At 40.9% G+C, this 16,600-nt stretch overlaps 1 protein-coding gene across 1 annotated transcript in view; it reads left to right on the top strand.

Moving 5' to 3' along the window:
• Positions 1-13,279, top strand: part of LOC114858575 (acid-sensing ion channel 1A-like) — a 196,032-nt gene extending 182,753 nt beyond the window's left edge. The window contains exons 3-10 of the mRNA XM_029155969.3: positions 6,584-6,734; positions 6,896-7,023; positions 7,201-7,351; positions 7,482-7,538; positions 7,670-7,823; positions 7,930-8,021; positions 8,092-8,171; positions 8,464-13,279. Coding sequence (XP_029011802.1) covers positions 6,584-6,734; positions 6,896-7,023; positions 7,201-7,351; positions 7,482-7,538; positions 7,670-7,823; positions 7,930-8,021; positions 8,092-8,171; positions 8,464-8,583 — 933 coding nt within the window. The 3' untranslated portion in view covers positions 8,584-13,279. The remainder of the gene's footprint in view (positions 1-6,583; positions 6,735-6,895; positions 7,024-7,200; positions 7,352-7,481; positions 7,539-7,669; positions 7,824-7,929; positions 8,022-8,091; positions 8,172-8,463) is intronic.
• The last annotated feature ends 3,321 nt before the right edge of the window (positions 13,280-16,600 follow it).

Here is a 16,600-nt window from a genome sequence, read left to right as displayed (position 1 = left end):
AATTGACTGGACACAAAGTAGGGTCTAAATAATGAACCCGAAAACACAGGTCAACATGATCAACCTACGAAAAGGGAACAAAGCAGGAAGTAATATAATAGGGCTGGCACAAAAAGAAACCAAGACAACACTGACAATACAATAGACATGAGTGCTCCCTGGTGGCCTGAAGGCCGAGTCATAACAGAGTCCTCCCCTCAAGGCCAGCTTCCGCGCAAACCAATCGAGCCAGTCTCTCAAAGTTCATCACAATCTAGATCTCCACCTTCATTGGTGGGTCGTAGTCCCCAAGTCTACCCAGACCAGATGGCTTCCCCAGAGCCAAGGGTCAAACAAAGTCCTCTGAGAGGCAGACAGCGAAACAAGACCTCCAAGGGCTTGCAAAGAGCGATGGTGTCCTCTGGGCGTATGCCGGCTTGGAGTGCAAGACCACCGTGGCAGCCTATGGTGAAGGAGGCAATGCCACCGTCTGCCAGTTGAGTAGATGGGACGAGATGAGAGCCATACCAGGCTGGCAAGAAGAACTAGGAAGAAGACATATTGAGTCATGTCAGACGGAGGAACTGAAACAGGAGAACCTGAGCAAAGGACCAGGTTGAAGAAAGCAGGCCATTGGAGCAAGAGGTGAAGTTAGACCTCGAGCCGGAACTGAAGTTGGTTTAGCAGGGCAGACCGCAGCCAAACTTAACGAGATGCACTCAACATTTGTGCTGAGCTCAGAACCAGGCGAGGTAAGTTGAACCGCTTCCTTGCTGTTATCATCAGGCACAAACAAAGGGTCCACAGCCTCCATGCTGCAGTCAGGGACAATCAAAATATGCTGTGAGTCTACAGACTTATGGGAAGCGAGCTCTAGCTGCTGAGGAGTATGCTCCGCCAGTTCAAAAGCCAGTCTCTCTCATAATCGGAAACCTGATCATCCTCTCTGGTACCCCCGGAACAGAGAGAAGATCTAGAACGATCCTGATTAGATTCTCCAGCTTATTCAGCACGAGTCTGTCCAATGGGTTTAAACCAGAAACAATTTCGTCTGCTAGTTCACAAAATAAATCCACCCAGTGAGGATTATTCTCCAGAATGGCTGGATTCACCTGGGCGGACTGGGCGGGACCGCTAAAGGTGCGCGTTCGGCCGTAGCGCTGCTAACGGGCCCGGGCTGTGACGCAGCAGCAAATAATAAATGGTGGTAATAACCATGAATTATTGGTTCAATGATAGCAATGGAATACAATTGATGTAGATGAATGTAGTAGAACTATGCTATAAATAAACAGTAATATAACTAATTTATTCTTCATATAATATGACAAAATGACACATCCATACAATAATAAAAATACAATATTAATTATCAAAATGATAACCATTTGCGTTACACATTGTAACAGAAGTGGAAACAGAACTGGTACTGTAGCTTTTAAGAAATAACCATGAAATCAACCAGAAATAACCTGTTTCTACTTTATTTCATGGCAATGCCCTTCTTTAGTAACTACCCACACTAATCAAAATGCTGATTGCCTTTTGTTCGCATTGGTTCGCATTGGCAAAGTCACATGTGAACCTTTATTCTTTGCCAAATATTTGGCCACAGTGTTGGCACTGTACCAACATTGTTAGAGCAAAAAGAGGATGCTGAAGATTAAACCACTTTAAACCATCCATCCATTTTCCAAGCCAGTTATTCCCTAATGCAAGGTCACGGGGGGTGCTGGAGCTAGACCCAGCTGGCTATGGGCGAGAGGCAGACGGGTCGCCAGTCCATGGCAGGGCAACACATACACAGACAACCATTCACACACACACACACACCTACCTACGGGGAATGGAGAAGCCAAACAACCTAATCCACGTCTTTGGACTGTGGGAGGAAGCCGGAGAACCCAGAGAGAACCCACGCAAACACGGGGAGAACGTGCAAACTCCACACAGAAAGGCACCAGGGCCGCCTCCGGGAATCAAACCCAGAACCTTCTTGCTGTGAGGCGACGGTGCTACCCACCGCACCACCCATTTTAAACCAACAACTGTAAATTAAAGATACATTATGTTGAAAAATGACTTCTCTCGTCTTACTGTATATATTTATTTAACAGCCTCTAGATTTAATTAAATTTAAGTTTTTCTACAATTCTACTGTTGCCCTAGACCAAGTTCCCAACACTGTACTGTAGTACAGTGATCCTTATGGAATGACTATGAATATAAATGCTTCTAAACTTGCTAAGCAGTGGCCAGACTGTTTGTTTGAGTTCACGTGGTACTTCACTCTCTTCTCACCACACATTAACACATTTTATGCCTGTTGGCCTGTTGTAGAAATGTGTCTTTAATTACCAATTAAAAAAAGTCGCAAGTAAATAAATAAGTTATGGAAAACCACTTGTTTTACAGACTCATTTATTGTAATAAATAATTCATACTAACTCATTTCTAACTAATTAGATGTCAATAAATAGTAAATAAGAAAAGAATAAGAATAAGAAAACCTTTAATAGTCCCGCAGTGGGGAAATTACGTCTCACAACAGCAGTACAGATGAGCGAGAATACAGGTACAGAACAGTATGTGTTGGCACAGTACAAAGCAGTACAGTACGGTTGGCGTGAGTACGAGGTTATTGCAGGGTTATTGCACAGTAATGGGTATAAGATTTTTACCGGTAACAGTATACATGATTGTTCACAGATTTACACAAATATTGTGCAGAGCAGGTTGCTATATAAACCACTGATGCAGTGGGTGAGTGACTGTAGTGGGACGTGGTCAACAGTTCTGATTGTACAGTCTGACAGCAGCAGGTAGGAAGGATCTACGATATCTCTCCTTCACACAGCGAGGGTGGATCAGTCTGCTACTGAAGCTGCTCTCCAGAGCAGACAGTGAGTCCTCCAGTGGGTGAGAGACCTGGTCCATGATGGATGTCAGTTTAGCCAGGACCCTTCTCTCACCCACCTCCTGCACCGTGTCCAGAGTGCAGCCCAGGACAGAGCTGGACTTCTTGATGATCCTGTCCAGTCTTTTCCTGTCCCTCACTGTGATGCTGCTGCCCCAGCAGACCACACCGTACAGGATGGCTGATGCCACCACAGAGTCATAGAAGGTCTTCAGGAGTGGCCCTCTCACTCCCAAAGACCGCAGTCTCCTCAGCAGGTAGAGTCTGCTCTGAAAGTAAACAGTAAGTTGTTTTTCCTGAACCACAGAGGGTAAACCTACCAAATAATTATACAGTAGGTTTATCATGCTGCTGACATTACTTCCTACAGTATTAGTATTCATGGTAGTGCAGGGTGACATTTTCCCTTTTTTCCATGGCAGTTGAATTCTTGTCAGGGCGGCGTCTAAATTGTTTAAGATGAACAACAGAATGCAACAAATGTGGTTGTCTCTTACAGCTGGCCACTGATGGCTCCTGCTTCCTGTTGCATTACAGTGTCTTTCTAAAAACAGATGTTAAAGCATGCAGCATAATAAAAAAAAGCATTTTCATAAAAAGAAGAGCACTAATGGACCAAACTTATGCAACTGAAACATCTTTTAGTGGCTCACAGATTGCTAGACTGTATTAAGACATAAAAAAAAAGAAATAGCAAAGTACAGAGAATTATGATTTACATAGTTTTTAAAAATCTAAAAGAGTTCAACAAAAAGATATGCATAATAATGTGCATTATGTTTTATTTATTATAGGATCCGTTGAGTACTTTTGAATATGTGGGAAACTGTATGAGTGGCAGCTGTATACATGTAGATTAGCTGAGGAACACTGTGGAAAAGGAGTCAGGATTACTGTAACTTCACTCACTCTCTTTGTTTTCAACATTTACTGTACCTCTACCTACAGGTAAAAACATGTACTGTACCTTTACCTACAGGTAAAAACATGTACTGTACCTTTTCAACATTTATCAACATTTGCCTCAGGTTTTTGCAGCATGCAGCATGTATTTCTGCTTACACTTCATGCACAGTAATTCACCTTATTTTCCAGAACAGACCAACAAAACTGAACTAACGGCTTAACAGCTACTACAAATAACATTTAACTGACGACAGAGAGCATGTGGAAGTTGAGTCCTAGTTATTATGAGACAATAACCAGACAAGGAACAGGAAATGAAATCACGGACACTAGATGACCCTCAACCTACAGCCCCCTCGAAGTCTGGACACACACTAGCTAAAGAGTGATCAAACACTTTCACAACACAACACTGCATGAACCCTATAGCAAGTTGCTATTAACAACGTATAGCACTTGTATAGCACAACTATAGCTATTAACTACTATTGACCATTTTTCTGTCATAAGTGAATATGTTTGCCTGAAAAGTAGACTTTTCTGCCATGTTGGCATACAGTATTGGGACTGCTGTAATGACTTTTCTCTTTAAACAGAGGATGTGGCTGTATTTATGACAAGAGAAACTGCATTTGTCTGTGTGACCCATACAAAATGTGTGTAAGACACGAGCTGTATTTTGCTGTGAGTGGTGTTAGTTATGTAGAAATCCAAAGCAGTTATCTGAGAGTTTAGTGAGATTTTGAGCTTAATGATGAATATGTGATATCAAATAAATTCTGCTGAGAGCGACCTGTCTGACAACAAGTGTTCTCTCGTCATTTCTCCTGTTAAACAGGATATTTATGTCTATAGTAGCTGCTGATTCTGCCATTCGGGACCTGCAACATCTGACATTATGGGCCATAGCTGAAATATGAAGGCCAGGGGTCTCCACCGGTTCCATCAAGGGCTGTTGTCCCTACTGGTTTCCACCTGTCCCTTCCTCAGCTCCTACCGATCACCATGATCAGGTGTGTTCAGTCAATGACAAGCTGGAAAAGCCGACTGACACACAACACAACACAACACAACACAACACAACACAACACAACACAACACAACAGGGACAGCAGCCATCGATGGAACCGGTGATGAGGCTACTGTTAAAGTAATTAAATGATGATTCTACTTATATCTTTTGCTCTTGGATTTGTTAGTGTTTACTGATTAAAACAACTGGAAACTTGACAGCTGCTGTTGTGTGACAATATGGATGCCCACTTCTTAAACATGCCAATCTTGCCCTTGAACTGTCCTTTAATTCCAGCACAAAGAGCCATGTTATGGTAGAGCAGAACTGTTTTGTACATTGTGCTGTCTGACTGTGTGGAGACTGAATAGATTTTCTGAGAGGCTTCAATCAAATCAGGCATCAAAATGAGGAGCAAGACAGTGTCATTTACTGTAAACACTCACATACCAGCTGACTGCTGTCAGACACATTTCTGTCTTCCCTCCAGATTTGTCAGTGTGGGTCTAAGTGCATGTTACTTGTGCATCACAGTGCTTTCCATTTGTCTTTCTTTATTAGCGCAGAATATATGCGTCAGTTTAGACTGACTCCAGCTCTCTCAGCAGCCTCTTACTGAATTTACGTGATGTCTGAAATACTTAAACTGCCTGTGGCAGTACCCAAACTCTTTCTTAACAATGACTTGGTTGGTTTGTTCTTTCTAATCATAGATATGTCTTTCTCAGTCATAACCCTGAACAATAGACACTCCAAGCATTAGCAGCTAACCCCCCTCTGTCTCTTTCACTTTGCATCCTTGCGCTCTGATCCTTGCTTGCTCTCACACACTCTCACTCATGTCCAGGTTATGTAACTCATACAGCACAAATTTACAATTTTAGTGCTGGATTACTGTAACTCTGATGTGGTACACTTGATTGATTGTACACATGTAAGTGTTTAAACATGTCACATAGTCATTTCCAGTTACAGAACTCCAAACTCACTCAGTCTGAGCAGAACAGCTGAGTCTCGCTTAAAAATTAAAGCTACATTCTTCTTGGCTAGGATGATTGGTCTTCATAATAACATCAGGTTAATCATAAGTGTCATCAGGAGGATTCAACCAGATCACCAGTCTGACAGTTTCCATCACCTGGATGATTGTGTAACCCACAAACCCTCAGGAATACAGTGCCTACTTTAAATGTCCTTGGTTTTCCCTTCCACCCACCTTGTCTCTCCCCTTTTACCTCTTCTGTCACATGTGATCCTTCTCACCCATAGTCATTTCAACACACACACACACACACACACACACACACACACACACACACACACACACACACACACACACACACACACACACACACACACACACACACAAACTGTGATGACAAACACTGACCCCCAGTGGAAAAACACTAAACTTAAACAGGATAATATGATACTTTACCAGGGTATCCGTGAAAAATACAGTAAAGTAACTACACTTGTTTTTTATTTTATTCTTTATTCGTTTTATTTATTTATTTTTATTTTAATTAGATAGATTTACTCTAAAACGAACAAAAGGCAATAGAACAAACAAAAGGCAATAAAACTGTCAGAGTTATGGGCTCTTGGAAAATAAAATAGTGTCTGCCATGTATTTTCTTTCCCATTATTTTTCTCATGACCCCTTACACTTGTTGACCACAGGTTGGGGACCCTTGCATTTGTACTTTGTGTGACTCCAACTTCCAATTACTTCTGTAAAAAAAAATAAATTCTCCTGTGTTCCACAGGTGTTTACTCGCTATGGAAAGTGTTACACCTTCAACGCGGGCGATGACGGGCGCCCGCCCCGAATCACCACCAAAGGAGGTATGGGTAATGGACTTGAGCTCATGCTGGATATTCAGCAAGATGAATACCTGCCAGTGTGGGGAGAAACAGGTGAGGGGAATAGAAGTGCCCTCAGTGGGGATCTAATTGTCTGTCACCCTTCAAAAGTGTGTGGGCAGTTGTGTGCTGGGTTTATGTGCTGGTGGGTGTAGGTTTAATACCTCAGTGAATCTCAGAGGCAAACTACTCATTTCACTCTGTCACTTTTGTAGATGAGACATCTTTTGAAGCTGGGATTAAAGTTCAGATACACAGTCAGGATGAGCCGTCCTTCATTGATCAGCTTGGTTTTGGAGTGGCACCTGGCTTCCAGACATTTGTTTCCTGCCAGGAACAAAGGGTACTCTTGCATGTGGTATCTGTTAAAGAATAGTTATGATTTTTTCTAACTTTGATCCTACTGATGTCCAGTGTTTCTGTTTACACCACTGGGGTTGCATAAATAACTTCATTCATTAGTCCCCCAGTCTCCTATTTAATAAGCTCTGTGATTTATGGTGTGCTGTTGTTGTTGCAGCTAATATATCTTCCCCCACCGTGGGGAGACTGCAAGGTGACGCCCATGAATTCAGACTTCTTCGACAGCTACAGCATCACAGCCTGTCGCATTGACTGTGAGACACGCTACCTGGTAGACAACTGCAATTGTCGCATGGTGTATATGCCTGGTGGGGAAACACTCTTACTGAATGTTGAGTCAAAGTTACATCAGTGACGCTACAGAGATAATTTATTGTACACATCAAAAACAAGAATAGAGGAAAAAAATTAACTGTGTGTGCTTTGTTTTGGCTGCAGGAGATGCACCGTACTGCACTCCCGAGTTGTACAAAGAATGTGCTGACCCAGCTCTTGGTAAGAAACGGCCCTCACCTGCCACACACACACGCACGCACGCACGCACACACACACACACACACACACACACGCATCACCATCATCATCAACACATGACATCCTAACAGTTGCATTGCTTTTCCTCACAGATTTCCTGGTGGAGAGAGACAATGATTTCTGTGTGTGTGAGACGCCATGCAACATGACCAGATACAGCAAAGAGTTGTCCTTTGTTAAGATCCCCAGCAAGGCCTCCGCTAAATATCTTGCAAAGAAATATAACAAATCTGAGCAGTACATTAAGTAAGTACTTTTTATAGTAGATAGTACTCCTTATAGATCATTATACACTAATGATATCATTGAACCAACCACTTGTGAAAAACGTTGTTTAATATTGTCTTCACAGGGAGAATATCCTGGTTTTAGACATTTTTTTTGAGGGGCTCAACTATGAAACTATTGAACAGAAGAAGGCGTATGAAGTAGCTGGACTTCTAGGTACAGATGGGCTATGTTTTTTTTTTAAACACACGATTCTTATAGTCATAATTTATATTTTCTATTTCAGGGGATATTGGTGGTCAAATGGGACTTTTTATTGGGGCAAGCATACTGACTATTCTGGAGCTGTTTGACTACATATATGAGGTGAGACCTCTTTGGTAATGATAGTTGAATGCAAAATAATAATCCAGCTGCATGTACGTCTATATGAGTGGACAATTACACTCTAGTATGTTAAAATAACTGGTGCTGAGACCTAGTTAATGTGAACTTAGTGTGATTTTGGCTCAACACAATAAAATCTAATGCATATAGTTTTATGCTATTTGACAACAAGAAAACACAAGTGAAACATTCCATCTATCCAATTTTCAACTTAGCAAATGTGTTACTCAGGAAAAGGCAGTTGACCTGATTTGTTTTATTATCCCCGCAGGTGATGAAATATAAGCTGTGTCGCTGCTCTTATAGGAAGCACAAGCACAACAATAACAATGACCAAGGGACGGTCCTGAGCTTGGATGATGTTAAGTGTCACGTCAGTAACTTTCACTAAGGTTCAGCAGCCGTGCGCATGGAACCACTTCAAACAGTTATCTCTGAACCTGGTTCATTGCACTTTGACAGACCAGCAGAAGAGCATCTGAACTAAGCCAGGTGAAGTTTTGTGAATAGGGGAACACAGCGGAGTGGCTAAATGTAAAGACAGCCACGCAGACCCACTGGAAATGGGTTCAGGAACTGAAAAGGCTCATATTCATTTGGTAAAACCACATTATAATCCCAGCTTCATAGTGGTAATCACTACCTGTCAATGTGAGTTTTGGCAAAGTAATTTATTGTATGGGACAAACGTGTCTACGCTCAACAAATATAATTTGTTCTTTAGCAGTACTGTATATTTCACATCTGTCCTTCAGAGGCTTTATGTCATGTGCCCATAATATGTTTCCAAAGAATTGAAGTTCTAAAATTTTAAATACGAATTCTGTGTTCACTATATTGCCAAAGGTATTCACTCATCTGCCCTGAATCGCATATGAACTTTGACATCCCATTCCTAATCCATAGGCTTCAATAGGTTTTAACTTGCAGTTAAAACGGCTTCAGCTCTTCTGGGAAGGCTGTCCACAAGGTTTAGGAGTGTGTTTATGGGAATTTTTGACAGTTCTTCCAGAAGTGAATCAAGAGGTCACACACTGATGTTGGACAAGAAGGCCTGGATCTCGGTCTCTGTTCTAATTCATCCCAAAGGTGGTCTATTGAGTTGAGGTGCAGGCCACTCAAGTTCATTCAATCCAGCTAGACAAGTATCGTTCTCCCGACCAAACCTAGACTGGTCTATTAGATTGCCAGATGGACAACTGTGGTTTGTCACTCCAGAGAACGCGTCTCCATGGCTCTAGAGTGCAGTGGCAGCTTCACACCACTGCATCCAACACTTTGCATTGCTGTTGAGGATGTATCACTTGGATGCAGCCTCTCGGCCATGGAAACCCACCCCATGAAGCTCTCTGCACGCTATTCTTGGGCTAATCTAATGGCCACATTGGAGGTCTGTAGCGATTGACTCGAAGTTGACAACCACTGACCCTGATCTGTCAGGTTACATGTTCTACCACTTTGTGGCTAAGCTGCTGTCGTTCCCAAACTCTTCCACGTACTTATAATACAGCTGACAATTGACTGTGGAATATTGGTGTTGAATAAATATCACGACTGGATTTTTTGCACAGATGTCATTCTATCACAGTTCCATGCTGGAATTCACTGAGCTTGTGAGGCGCAACCTATTCTTTCACAAATGTTTGTAAAAACAGTCTGCATGCCTGAGTGCTTGATTATATACACTTGGGACCATGGAAGTGATTGGAACTCCTGATTCCAATTATTTGGATGGGTGAGTGAATACTTTTGGGAATATAGTGTATGTTACATAACACATGTTTTAGTTGGATCATTTATTTCAACGTCCATACTACTCTCTTTGTTTTTTAACAAAATGTTCATTGTTATTTAGTGTTTCTGACACATCACCCAATCACCTGACTGTCCTTTTCGAACCATTTTACCATTTTATTACCTCATCTTCTAAAGTCTCCAGGAAGAACCAGAAAGACTTGAAAAGGCCAAGACAATATATACAAACATTTATTTTGGGTGAAAGGATGAAGTGATGAAACGCTTCATATATCACAGCACAAGTGTGACGAATTAAATTAAGATTGGCTGATATTTGATTCTTCTGCAGGATCCTGGTGTTGTTGATGCTACTAAACCTTAAACTGGCTAATGGTATTTCTGTGTGAGTGTTTCTCAAGATGTCTATTCTCAAACAAACAGATAAGCATTAACAAGAGTAAAGTAGGTTAACAAGATCACAACTTGTAGAGTGATTAAATCAGGAAATTTTTAATTTACTACAAAATCTCCCTTGGCTTTGCCACGTGAGCTTGTTTTCAAGGTTGGCTACTTAAAATTTTATAAAAAATGAAACATATTGATTTAGTTTAGCACAAAGTGTACTACTTTTAAAACAGGTTTTATTTAATAAAACCTAATAAAATCCTGGTTCCAGTATTTGTGCTGATTGGATGCTTGCTGTAGTTCAGCAGTGCATTTAACAGACATTTGCAACAGTCTATTTCCCCTCTCTGATTTCAGCAGGTCACAAAGAAATTTCCCTCCACTGGCAATGTCTATACAGTAGGAAGAAATTTTAATAAAGAATGTTTTAAGACTGCCCATTACATTTAAGGGAATTTACCTTGAAGAGGTAGTTTACATGACATTATATATATAATGATAAAACATGTTGAATGTGTCTTCTACAGTAGGGCTTTATATTGCATGTAGCAGTATACAGTAGTCATCTTTTGTACAGCCCATTGATGAGTGTAGTTTGTGTAATCATCAATCTGTGTTTTTCTTTTTTTTTGTCAGCATGTATTTATCTGTGTGTCTGTTTGTTGCTACCAGACGTTTGTGCCATCAAACCGTTCGTTTACTCATTCCTAATGTGCTCTATGGAATGTTAATGTGTAGTGTTGCTATTCTCAAGCACAAACATACCATTAATGGTGAATTGATATAAATATTTCTGACTATGAATAATAATTCAGATGTATTAGCATAGTCTGATTTGTCTGATGTTGTACTTGATGAATTCATTTAATATATGAAATACAGTTGTGTGTTAACCTTTTTTACTTATGGTTATACTGATTGTTTGATCCTTGACCCTTTTTTTGGGTGTGTCACGCGTGTGTCCAGCAGTTTAACAAGCAGCATGTATTAGGCTGAATGTTTTAGTGTGATGGACAGTTTGGGTTTTTCATACACCTCTTGGTGTGTGTGTGTGTGTGTGTGTGTGTGTGTGTGTGTGTGTGTGTGTGTGTGTGTGTGTGTGTGTGTTAGCTAATCAATTAAACATGAAAACAGCAAAATATAAATAGGAACAACAAAACAAATAAATTAAATAAAATATATACACTTTCATAGACCATATCAATATAGTGGAGCAACATCGGGTTCACCAAGACACCAAGAACAATAGATTAGCTTTCTTGGACTATGCAGTCATCAGAGGGAATGACTGCAGTTTAAAAATAGAAATTTACAGAAAAACCAACCACACTTACCAATACTTGTTGTTGGACTCTTACCACCCATTACAACACAAACTTGGAGTCATCAGGACCCTGAATCACAGAGCAGGGAACAACCCCACTTCTACTGAAGCCAAGAGAAAGGAAGACAGGTATCTAAAGACAGCCCTTGAGACCTGTGGCTACCCTACTGTAAATGGGCCTTCAACAAGGCAGCGTCACAGTCCAGGAGACAAGGACAACAGAGCAGGGCGAGACACTGGATCAGTGGAAGAATCTGGTCATTCCTTACATGAGCGGTATTTTGGAAAAGCTGAAAAGGATTTTTGGGAACTACCGCATATCTGTTTATTTCAAACCCACTAATACACTCAGACAGAAACTTGTTCACCCAAAGGATCAGACACCCCAGTGCAGTAAAGAGTGCTCACAACTGTACATTGGAGAAACCAAACAGCCACTACACAGAAGGATGGCTCAGCACAGACGGAACAATGCATCAGGCCCAGTTTCAGCAGTGTATCTCTATCTGAATGAGGGCCACTCATTTGAAGAAAGTTCACACTCTAGACAGACAGGACAAGTGGTTTGAGAGAGGCATGAGGGAAGCTTTACATGTACAAATTAATGCACCCTCTTTCAACAGAGGAGGAGGCCTCAGACACAATCTGTCTACCATTTATCATGCTGCCCTTACATCTATTCCAAAACAAGATTAAGACCACTTCACAAGTCCAACAGAAAGGACAAACCCTACGACTCTGCAACGATGGAGGAGGAGCTTGAAAGTTTACACTTATAACACATAACGAGCCCATCATTACATGTTGGGAGCGAAAAACCTTACTGAAGGATAAATGTGTGGCCTTCAGCCAACTTCTTTCAGACTGAAGAAGCCACCTGGATTGGTGGTCAAATGTTTCTACTGAAAAGAAGAAATCCAGAAATACGACGGTCTGATGGTTGTGTTGTGGCAAGGTGCTGGAGGAACTTAAAGTGTTTCTGACCAATGACCGGAAAGATATCTTTTATTGTCTGACAAACTAAGCTATTTGGACATTTTGCACAACGTATCTGTGTGAGCTAAGCTTCTCAAGCCTGACTGCTTCAGAAACTAAAAACAGAAAAAAAGAGCTGTTGAGGAAGAGCTCTGTGTGTTGCTTTCTTGAATTAAAGACTTTCTTGACGATATCAGCCCTCCAAACATGGCCAGGTTTCACACAAAGTAGGTACAAATATTAAAGATCATAAAATACTTATTTACTTGTGTTTATTTGATTCCAATTTAAGATGTATATTGGTTGTTTTTTTCAATGAGAAAATGCATCATTGCTCAAAAAAGTTGAAAAACACTAGCCTAGAGAATAATTTGATGCCTTAGTATCTGATATTTCTTTACCGGAGTGTGGTAGATGGAATATTATTCACCTTAAGGGGCCAGTTTAAGTGTTACACTATAGATTTCATCCAGTTGATAGAATATTCTGAAAGTGCTGCGAATTTATCTACGAGGCCGATAGTTGTAGGGAGAGACATTTCCGTATATTGGTAAAAGGATTTAAAGGTATTATTTATTTCATGGGGATCATGAGGGATTTTCTCTTTCATGTAAATTATTGAATAAATGTTTTGTTTTTGCTTGTTGTTTTCATCTGGCTTTGTTCGTTTTTACTACCTGTCATGGAATGGATAAGGCTTCATTACTGCCCTCTGGTGGTAAGTGCAGGGCCAGCAGAAAAATGAGTGGTAACAATCTTGAACAAGAAGTCACAGAAAGTGTTTCAGCTAGTGATGGTGAAAGCAAAGCCTTGTTTTGCTCGACACCATTTGACAAAGTTGTTCTAACTGTCGACATCTGCTGGTTATGTGTGAGAACTGCATCAGAGCAAACTGACCACCAAACCCTGAATAATACATGGATTTTCAGGATCACAGTCCATAATTTATTGTCAAATAAAAGCTATTTAATCGAAGGTGTATAATTATTTTTCTCTGTGTATAATATATAAAAAGCCTTGATACAGTATGGCAAATATGTTTGATAGTCAGATGTTATTAGAGCTGTATTTGTTAGTTGTCATTTTGTTAAATCAAAGATTTTTATTTTAAAATCGTTTCCACAGAACGTGGCTTTAATCATCCTCTCACTACCTCTCCAGCTTTGGAGAAGAGCCGTTTGCACAGCACTGATGTCTGACTAGATACCAAAAAAAGGGCCAAGAAAAAAGTTGCCACCTGGAATGATGATCTGGTTGCTGCAGTTGGTCATGTCTACATTGGAGATCAAAATTGAATTTATGAACAATTGAACAATTCCAAAATAAATATCAACTGCGCAATAGTTGAAGTTTTTGTCCTGTCTATACCATGCTACCAGAACACCTTTTCCACAAACATCAACACAGAAAACACACTGATCAAAATTAGAGAAAACTTTCAAATACCTCAGAGTTATTGGTGTTAATGTGGCATCTGGTGCTAATCTGTCAACCCATATTTAACTGGAAAGCTAACTTCCAGTTCTACTGACTCTGCAAGTGTCATACAGTGTCTCAACATTTAAGAGCATTTGGACTGAAAGCCCACTCTGCAGTGACAAAACCTCTCATTAGCAGAAAGAATCAAAAGGCTGGACTAAGCTTCGCTGAGGAGCATGTTGTGTGGACAGAGGAGAATTGGTCCAAAGTTCACTTCAGTGATGAAAGCAAGTTTAATTTATTCGGGTCCGGTGGGAAACATTACATTCGGCGACAAACTGGGGAAAGAATGAACCCAAAGTGTGTAAAGAAGTCAGTGAAAGGTGGAGGAGGAAGTGTCATGGGGCATGTTTTCTGCAGCAGGAGTCGGGCCTCTTATACAGCTGCAAGGCCGAGAGCATGCAAATGTTTATCAGAACCTTCTTCAACAACATATGGTTACTTCCCTGTTTTCATCACCCAATCAGCCTGCAGTGTTCATGTAGGACAACGTTTCATGTCAGGTAAAGCAGTTCCTTGGCCGGCCCAGAGTCCAGACTCTGGAAAATCCTTGGTGAGTTATGACCAAGGAACCCACTAGAGTCACCAAACTGTGGAGGAGACGGGAAGAAGAGTGGACCAAAGGACCAGACTAGTGCTGTCCTATGGCTGCATAAGTCATTCAGGGCAGATGCCTGTACACTTCCTACTAATTGCTGACTGTTGTAACCTTCAGAAAGTTTTGTTGTAATCTTTTTCATGCTACAGTCATTGTTGTTCTCTAATTTTGTAATTTTCTAATGTGTTCTGGTAGCATGGTATAGACATGACTTGAAACTTATTAAACTCTTGAGCATTGAAGATTACATGTTTTGAGAATTGTTCAATTGTTTATAAACTTCATTCATGAGTTACATGTTTCTGCATGTATATTAACACATTGGTAAGACAATTTATGTAACTAGAGAACTATGTTCTCTATGGAAAACTATGGAAATGTACTCATTGTGCTGCTTTGATGGTGTATGTGCTTTAATTATAACTTTTAGTTGTTGTTTAAGCAGTACACGTGCTTTTGAGTTGTGTACTGTGGGTACAAGTGTTCACTACTGTATATGAGTAGGTTTCTGAACCTTATACAGAGCATTAGGATTTTTCATTTTGTTTTTATTTTCGTAACTTTACCTGCATCTACTGTCGGACTTCTGTTGCTAGCCGCCTGCCTGTCTTTGTTCGTCGGAGATTAGCATTACTGGTACAAGCTAACATCTGCATCCATTCACGACCTCCTGTGGACCGCAGCTGTCCAGCTACGGCTACCGCTTAACACTGGGATGACGTCATACTTATCCAGCCCTATGCCTCAGTATTCGCCATTGCAGTTGTTGGAGCTCGGCAACCACAGTCTCCCACCGGACATTGGAGTCATCATAGGACTCAACCCCGCTACATTCATAAAGGGTCTGACCCGGGGTTTGTTTACAAAACCAGGAACCCCATTATATCTTTGTAGTTAGCAACTCGCTCCGTCGCAGCTCAACTACGTCATCCGAGCGCCGTTACCATAGAGACTGAAACCACAGCTCAGCCACCGACCTGGCGAAACGGGATTCATAGAGTGCACTACCTTTTGCGCATCATCATCCAGCGTGTTGATAATTTGAGAGCAAACATGTATGTGGACCCACCCTCTAATGATATTGCTAATGGGTTCTTAGAACTGTTGGACTGCTTAAACATGAAGCAGAACGTTCTGGTTCCCACTTATAGCAAGGATCACATCCTTGATTTAGTCATTCCCAACTCTATCCCCTCTCTCATCTCTAATCTCCAAGTTTATGACCTAGGTGTCTCTGACCATAAAGTCATTTCAATGGATCTCTTTTCACATTTCTTTTTCTTTTCAAACCACAACGACATGCCCACTTCAGGAATCTACTGTAAAAAACGAATATCTTTGACTTAAATGCTGATATTGTTAAGATATCCATACCTCCACAATTTTCCTCAGTCAGTGGATTAGTGGACTACTACAACAATGGCCTCCTTCCTTCTTGTTGGCATCTCAGAAACATTGCCAAACTATGCTTTCCTTTTGTAGCTACTGTAAGAGACAGAATGTGGAAGCTGTGGATAATGAATGTGGATAATCTAAAGAGGAAGCACTTGTGGTACCCATGTAGTCATGAACACCTTTAAACTAAGTAAGCTAGATTTTCTCAATTTCTGTCCACATGCTACAACTGGACTGCTGATTTCTGAAGTTTAGTTCCTTTCTATGGCCCCTCTTCAGTTCCCTGTGCAACTCTTACACAACAAGGTCCCCTTTTGTTTAAACCCTGCAGACCAAATCATTCTCCCACACTGGCCTTTTAGTACTTGCTCTGTTGACTTTTAATATAATGAGTACTTTTTGCATAGTGTAAAACATAGAGCGTGTGACGAAGAAACGTAAAAATGTGATTTGTTCAAAGGTGACTTGTGAGACTAATTCCGGCCTGAAGTTTCT

The sequence above is a fragment of the Betta splendens genome, chromosome 7, assembly GCF_900634795.4.
Source record: "Betta splendens chromosome 7, fBetSpl5.4, whole genome shotgun sequence".
In the NCBI taxonomy this organism is placed as follows: Eukaryota; Metazoa; Chordata; class Actinopteri; order Anabantiformes; family Osphronemidae; genus Betta; species Betta splendens.
Note: the sequence above shows the minus strand (reverse complement) of the source record. Positions and strands in the feature narration are given on the sequence as shown.